Source organism: Phodopus roborovskii, unplaced genomic scaffold (genome assembly GCF_943737965.1).
Source record: "Phodopus roborovskii unplaced genomic scaffold, PHOROB, whole genome shotgun sequence".
NCBI classification, from domain to species: domain Eukaryota; kingdom Metazoa; phylum Chordata; class Mammalia; order Rodentia; family Cricetidae; genus Phodopus; species Phodopus roborovskii.
In genome coordinates, this window is record NW_026126416.1 from 8,038,783 (window position 1) to 8,046,816 (window position 8,034).

Here is an 8,034-nt window from a genome sequence, read left to right on the forward strand (position 1 = left end):
AGGCGTCCGGCCCCTAGGGCCTCGGCCTAGACGTGCCGCGTCGGGTCCCCGCAACCGCGCACTGACCGCCTCCTCACCTTCTCCTCCACGCAGTTGACAATGATGGACGGATACTTGCGGCTGAGCCAGCGGAAGAACGCCGGGACTCCCATGACCAGCGGGCGGCACGGGCACGGGGCAGCGGCCGGGCCAGCGGGCTAGTGTAACCAACGAGACAGGCAGGAGCAGCAGCCGCGGGCACTGGCACTTCCTCCCACGTGCGTTCAGAGACCGGAAGTGGCGTCACGCCCCACCGCGCGGGAAGCCGGGAAAGTATCCAGGCTGAGTGAGGGAGCGACTAGATCGCGCTAGTTGTGGCCGGTCTGGGCAGGCTGTGGGGTGGGGTCGTTAAGACCTGGCTCGCTGCTTTTTCCAATCCAGCTTTGGAGAGCTGGGCTCCGGGTTTACGCCTCCCCCCGCGGTGGTCCCCCGAGTAGTGGCGTAGGTAGCAGGCCCTTGCCCCTGCGGTCAGGACTTTAGAAAGGCGTGGCCTGCCTTGCTTCCTTTCTCACAAATAAGTCTGAGTAGAAGCGTCCGCACTCCAGTTTCTATTTCCTGGTTTCTCTCAATTTTATGCTACTGTACCTGGCAGCACTATGAAAAAGCATCATAAAGTATTTTTACATTTTTTTTTAAAAAAAGATCTGCTTTACATAAGCAACTTCTAGAAACATGTTTAAAATGCCGGGCACTTTTAATCCCAGCACTTGGGAGGCAGAGGCAGGCTGATCTCTGTGAGTTCAAGCCCAGCCTAGTGTACTAGAGCTAGTTTCAGGACAGGGTCCAAAGCTACACAGAGAAACCCTGTCTCCAAAAACTGAGAGAGAGAGAGAGAGAGAGAGAGAGAGAGAGAGAGAGAGAGAGAGAGAGAGAGAGAGTGTGTGTGTGTTTATTTTTGATTGTGCTTATGTGTGTACCTCCTCATGTGGGTAGGTGTAAGAGTGCTGATACTTGTTACAGCCATAATCTGCCTGATAAGGGTGCCAGGAGACAAACTGCTCCTTTGGAAGAGAAATGTGAAATCTTTGCTGCTGATCCATCTCTCAGCCCAACAAGTCATTTTTTTCTTTTTCTTTCTTATTTTACATATCAATCCCAGTTCCCTCTCCCTCCCATCCTCCCATGTCCCCCACCAGCTCCCCCCATCCACTCCCCAGGGAGGGTGAGGCCTTCCAGGAGGGATCATCAAAATCTGTCAAGTCCTTTGGGGTAAGGCCTAGGCCCTCCCTCCTGCCTCTAGTATCCCTCTATGGGGAATGTGCTCCAGAAGTCCTTTTGTGCACCAGGGATATATCCTGGTTCCGCTGTCAGAGGTCCTTCTAACAGCCTTCTAACAGACCCAAGTTCAGGGGTTCTGGGTCAGTCCTATGCTGGTTTCCAAGATATCAGTCTGGGGTCCATGAGCTCCCCCTTGTTCAGGTCAGCTGTTTCTGTGGGTTTCCCCAGTCTGGACTTGACCCCTTTGTTCATCACTCCTCCCTCTATGCAACTGGATTCCAGGAGTTATGCTCAGTGTTTAGCTGTGGGTGTCTGCTTCTGCTTCCATCAGCTACTGGATGAGGGCTCTATGATGGCATATAAAGTAGTCATCAATCTCATTATCAAGAAAGGGCATTTAATTTAAGGTAGCCTCTCCACATTGTTACTTGGGGTTGTCCTTGTAGGTCTTTGAACATATAAACCTATAATGGCTCCCTCTATTATGGTATCTCTTTTCTTGCTCTCCTCTATTCTTCCCCAGACTCAATCTGTCTACTCCCTCATGTTCTCCTCTCCTTTCTCCTTCTCCCCTTTCCTCCTAACTCCCTCTCCCCTCACCACCCCCACCCACCAACCAACACCCACTCTGCTCCCAGTTTGCTCAGGAGATCTTGTCCCTTTCCCCTCTTGTGGGGGGACCATGTATGTCTCTCTTCCAACAAGTCACTTTAATTAGTTCCAGGATGTAGCCAGAATTCGGTGAATCTTGCCCCTAGACTCACTAGCATTTACTGAGACCCTACAATGTGCTGTGACAAGGAACTAAAGAATTGTCTTATTTAATAGCCATTTGAGCCTTCTGTACTGGCTGGCTGTGTCAGGCCAGTGACTCCAGTGCAAAAAGAATTCTACAAACAGGAAAAAAAAAAAAAAAAAAAAAAACAAGTTTATTAGAGTCAGTGCATGCAGCAGGCAAGAAAGTAAGCAGAAAGGGACTGCTTTTGTGAGTGTGTGTTTGTATAAGGGCAGTAACAGCATGGCCTTGAGGCAATAATTGTTTGCCTGAGGCAGGAACAGTGTAACAAACTATTCCATCCATCCTAGGGTCTTGCTGTACCATTTAGGGTTTTTGTTTTGTTTTGTCTTTTGTAACACATAACAGATAAAGTCAGGTTGTCAAAGGGTTAACTCCATTGCTTATTCATATAGCTTGCATTTCACTCCAAGGATCATTTAATACTGTGTTCTCAAACCAACATGATATTTTTATCCCTTGTTTTCTGGTGACTTCAGATATTTTCCTCCAGCATATGAAAGAGGTCTGAAAGAAGGTATTTGTATCCATTTGTTCAAGCTTGAAAGTCTCTCTTCCCTGAATCCCCTCTTGGTCTGACAAATCACACTCAATCCTAAAGGCTCACCTCAAGAGGCTTCTGTGTTTCTCTGCTATATGGCAGCCAGTAAATGTCACCCCTTCCTGGGTGGTTCAATGATTTAGTTTAAATGTTAGTGTGGAACTTAGGTAGTTAACCCTTGTTTAACTTAAGGATAGTAAAACAAATATTCCAGAATATTATGTCTATAATGAAATTTCTTATTTTAATTGGAAATAGCCCCTTATCAAGAGTTTGATTCCCCTGGGATGTGCTGTATTCTTATAAGAACACAAATTTATAGGCAGTTGAGTAGGAGCAGGCAGTTTGCTATGTTGAGTGTGGGAGAAGTCTATCACAGACAGTTTTGAATTTTGAAATGTAGAGAGAGTCAAAGCTGTATAAAATAATAAGCATTGAAATGTCTTGGTCTGGCCAGGAGTCACACACCTGTAATCCTATCACTGAAGAGGTTGAAGAGGCAGGAGGCTAGCCTGAGTCAAACCCTGCCTCAAAAAAGCAAATGAAAAATCAAGAAACTTCTGCTAGTCTATGATAGGAGAAACACTCCTAAGCCTGGCTCCCAGGTTTTTTTGAGACCCAGCTAAAAAACCTCTCTTATAATGTGGTTGATAAATTTGTATGAGATACCCTCCATAGTCTCAGGCATTTGAATGTTTGGTCCCCAGTTGGTGGAAATGTTTGGAGAGGCTTAGGAGGTACGGCCATGTTGAAACAAGTATGTTACTGGAAGTGAGCTTTGAGAGTTTCAGAAGCCAGGCACCATTCCCAGTTTGCTCTCTCTGCTTCTTGCTTGAAGTTGAAAATGGGAGCTCTCCGCTTTCTATACCAGCTGCTGTGCCTGCCTGCTGCCACCCTCCCCAACCTTGATGGTGATTGACTCTTATCCCTCTGGAGCTGTAAGCACAAGTAAACCCTTATTAAGCTGCCTCGGTTATGGCATCTTATCACAGCAATAGAAAAGTAACTAATACAGTGTTTGTCTATTGATCTTGAGCCTCTACCTCACCCCACACATACCCCTAAAAAAAAGCACTTGTACATAAGGTATTTGGGGCTAAGTTCCTATCTATTGTAAAGACTTGTCCTAACAAACCAGTTATAGAATTTAGGGAAATACAAAGCCCATTCACTTACATAGTGAAATAACCATTTTATTTGTGGCGTGCCTGCGTAGCCAGTGTGCCAAGCTTGGCGGAGGGTGTCGGGATTGAAACACTTAACAGACCACCATGAGAAGTTACGAAGAAGCTGCTACCCTTTATTACAGAGAGTAATGGGCTTATGTCCCAAGCCAGGGGATGGGCTAAGCATAGGAGGAAGCCATGCATCACCTGGGGTCAAAGCACAGGCACTACACACCAGAAAGTTCTGAAAACAACCTTGTTTGCTCAACCTTGTTTGCAGGGAAGTTCTACAGCTGTGTGGGAAGGAAGAGAGCTGTAAGGGACAAGTACTTAAATTTCCTAACAATTTATATAGAAGACATAGAAAAAAATGGACATTTGGGGGCTGGAGCAATGGCTCAGCAGTTAAGAGAACTTAACTGCTCTTGTAGAGGACCCAGGTTCAGTTCTCAACACCCACACAGTGGCTCACAGCCATCTGTAACTCTAGTTTTAGTGATCCAGTGCCCTCTTGACTTTCTCAGACATAAGGCGTGTACATGATGCACAGACACATAGTGGGCAAAACACAGATCAGCATAATACAGTAAAAGTAAATAAATCTCTTTTAAAATATGGATATTTGGCACTAGGGAAAAAGTGAAGGAAATGAAGACATGGAGCCCAGGTGGTTGCAGGAGGGTATGGACTAAGTGTTGTGATACTTTCCACAGCCCAGTGTGTCCTCGGAAGTCTTGTAATACTCAAGCTTGAATTTGTCTTCTATAAATTGAGGAAGAGACCCAGTCTCATGTTGTGTCAGTGTGGTCTGGAATCACAAGTGTGGACAATGTGACAGTTCACAAACAGAAGAGGTGATGGGAGTTTGAGTGTTGGAAATACATATTTAACAGTCAAACATTTTGAAACATGTTCACCTAGATTTCATGGGCCAGAGGAAAGATTTCAGCTTACATGAAAGTAAAGGATAATATGTAAAACCGAATATTCAGTTTTTATTATACCACATAAATCTAGATTTTTCAGGAACTAAGTTTTACTAAACTGCCATAAGAATATACTTTTCATAATATGACTCAATAAAGGCAACTCTTTTATTATACTTATTTGTTTTATTTATTTATTTGAGGAGGGGTATATGCCATAATGAGTGTGTGGAGGTCAAAGGACAAGTCCCTGGATTCAAACATGGGTCTTCAGGCTTTGCAACAACCACATTTACTGGATGAGTAATCTCATTGGCCTAGTTAGGGCAACTCTTAAAAACAGTTATACTGGCCAGGCAGAGGAGGTGCACACATTTAATCACAGCATTTGGGAGGCAGAGGCAGGTGGGTCTCTGAGCTCATGGCCATTGTGGTCTACAAAGTAAGTTCCAAGACAGCTAATGATACACAGATAAACCCTGACTTGGGTGGGGGGGATTAAAAACAAAACAAAAAACAGTTATACTAAAGAATGAAAAGCTACTATAGTACTTGTCAGAATATAAGGAACACTCCTGCTTTTCTGGGGACTTTGTCAGTGAAGCTGGGGCGAAGCCAAATCTGGAAAGGATAGTCAGTGAGCTCTCTGGAGGTAGGGTGGGAAAATTGAGGGTAAAATAGACCCCAAAATGTTCATGAACATTTGAAAAACCATTCTAATCTCCATTAACATTGTTAATAGGGAATATTTTATCTGTTTTTGCCTACTGTTGTTTTCTAGATTATGGAATGCTTTCTTTCTCTCTTGATCCTTATCAGTTTTGCCCAGTTTACATCTCCACAATTCACTCATCTTTGTCTTATTTGTCAGTCTCACGTAGCCCAGGCTGGCCATATACTCTCTTTGTAACCAAGAGTGACTTGAACTGCTGAGCCTCTCCCTCCACCTCTTAAGCCCTGGGATTGTGGGCATACATCGCTAGGCCCAGCTGCAATGTACTCGGTTTTTTGTTGTTGTTGTTTTTTTCTTAAGATTTTAAAAAGAATCTTAATTATGTGTATGTGGGGAGAGATGAGATGTGTGTGTGTGACTAACCTCAGACACCCTGGAGCTACACTTACCAGTGGTTGTGAGTGAGCCTGCAGCGGGGGTGGGAACCAAACTTTAATCTTCTGTGCTCGTATGTTTCTCATACTGGTTAATAATAAAGCACTGTTGGCCAATAGGAAAGGAAGATAGGAGGGACTAGGAGACAAGGAGGAAATAGGAAGGAGTAAGGAGGAGTCAAGATGGAGAGTCAGGAGAGAGCTGGATGCCAGCCGCCTCCCCGGTAAGAGAAGGCCATGTGAAAATACATAGATCAGCAGAAATGGGTTAATAATTAAAGGCAGAGCTAGCCGATAAGAAACAAGTAACCGGGCCAACAGTATTGTATCAAATACAGAGTCTCTGTGCATTATTTGGGGCTGGCGTGGCGGTGGAACAAGAGCAGGACAAGACTGGCGGCGGGAGGAAAAACCCGTACTCGTTACACTGCAGACCCTAACTGTAATAAACTCTTGGAGTTAAGCAGTCACTTTTTTTGTTTTTGTTTTTGTTTTTTAACCTTCACAGTTCAAAAGTCCAGGACCAAAGTTCTAGTAGATATCACCTCTGTAGTCTCTTCCAGTCTCTTTTCTTCCTATGACTTCATGTCATCCTTCTCATGTGTCTGAGTCCAGTTCAGGGGCTTCTTAAAGATACAAGGTATGGTGAAAGACCCATGGAGGGCATGGACCCTCACGCCCCAACTCAGGTAAGGCGGCCCCCCAAATCACTCACGAGAAGCGATCTTGATGCAAAAGCATGAGGTCTTTTATATTCCGGTGCACTGGGGTCCACAGCATACTCCACGTGGGGTAGAGGACTGGGAACCCCTTGGTACAGGGTTCAGACAGCTTTTATAGGGTTACAACAAAGCCCGTGCATTACAAACCAATCATCTCAATAGCATCCAGTGTGGACAAATCAATTTGAACTATCCAAGCCCGCGCTTTGCCCAGGAAGTCTGCTTTCGCTAGGGCTTCTGGATAGTGTGGCACAGCTCATTTCCTGTTCTCATTCACTCACAGGTGCTGTCAGTAACCCACCCTGTTGTAAACAGTCAAGAATGACCTTTTGCCTACTCACTGCTAGGGGGCAGAGTCTAGGGAGAATTAGGCTAAATTTTTCCATCCTTACAGTTGTATTATAATGATTATTTAAATTATTCTATTATTAATAAAAACTCGGGAGGCAAATATGGGGTTCATACCCAACTGATCACAGAAACAATGCAGAAGTAACCAATGTCCTCCACTGTCGTTCCTTTCTCAATCCAAAAGTCCACACACATTTCTAAGTCCCTCCCTACTACTTCCCATATCTCTGTATATGTCCCCCCTCAACTTCAATGGCTAATTTTAGTCCACTAGTAGATAGCCCTGCCCTCTGATTAAAGATAAACTTTGTTGGCACAGTGGAGTGGCAGAGCAAACAGTTCTCCCTCAATACTCTATAGCCCCAGCAAACCTCAAACTCGAAAATCTCTTGAATCAGCTAGTATTACACGTACACTCTAACTCAGCTGGCATCAAACTCCTCTTTTATTAAGGAGGCCAAGCATAATGGCTTAAGACCTAATGACCTCATTTAATTAGCTCATTAAAGATCCTATCTTCAAATACATTGACATTCTGATGTGCTAGAGGTTCCAGCATTGGTAAACTGTTTTTCTCTTCTTTAGGCTTTTGTTGTTGTTTTTGAGAGAGTACCTTTTTATGCAGCCCTCATTGCCTTTGAACTTGAAATCCTAGGTGTTGGGATTAAAGGCCTGCCTGTGCCAACAGGCCAGCCTTCATTTTTCAATTTTTCTTTTTAACAATAAATATTTTATCTTTTTTGTTTGGTTGGTTTTGGTTTTGGTTTTTTGAGACAGGGTTTCTCTGTGTAGCTCTGACTATCCTGGAACTCACTCTGCAAACTCATAGAGATACAGCTGCCTCTGCCTCCTGAGGGTTGGGATTAAAGACATGCACCATCACCACCTGGTTCATAGTTTACCTTTGTAAACTATATATTTCAGAAAAAAATCCTTGCCTCGTTGGTCTTAGGGTAGGAAACAGTACTCTGTTCCTGATGCTACTGCCTTCTTTCTGGCGGAGTTGGGGACTATGAACCGTGGCTCAGTTTTAAGTCTGAAATGAGATTTGTTAGGCAGCATCATTATCTTGGGATCAGAGACATTCAGGGTCTAGCTTGGTGTCTCACTTTTTTAGCCAAGTTGTGGCTAGAAACTTTCCACCATCACATCTGCTTCCTTCCTCCCC

At 44.4% G+C, this 8,034-nt stretch overlaps 1 protein-coding gene across 1 annotated transcript in view; it reads right to left on the reverse strand.

Annotated features, from left to right (window-relative positions):
- Positions 1-256, reverse strand: part of Xrn2 (5'-3' exoribonuclease 2) — a 69,920-nt gene extending 69,664 nt beyond the window's left edge. Inside the window, exon 1 of the mRNA XM_051183227.1 lies at positions 78-256. Coding sequence (XP_051039184.1) covers positions 78-152 — 75 coding nt within the window. The 5' untranslated portion in view covers positions 153-256. The remainder of the gene's footprint in view (positions 1-77) is intronic.
- Positions 257-8,034: the final 7,778 nt, after the last annotated feature.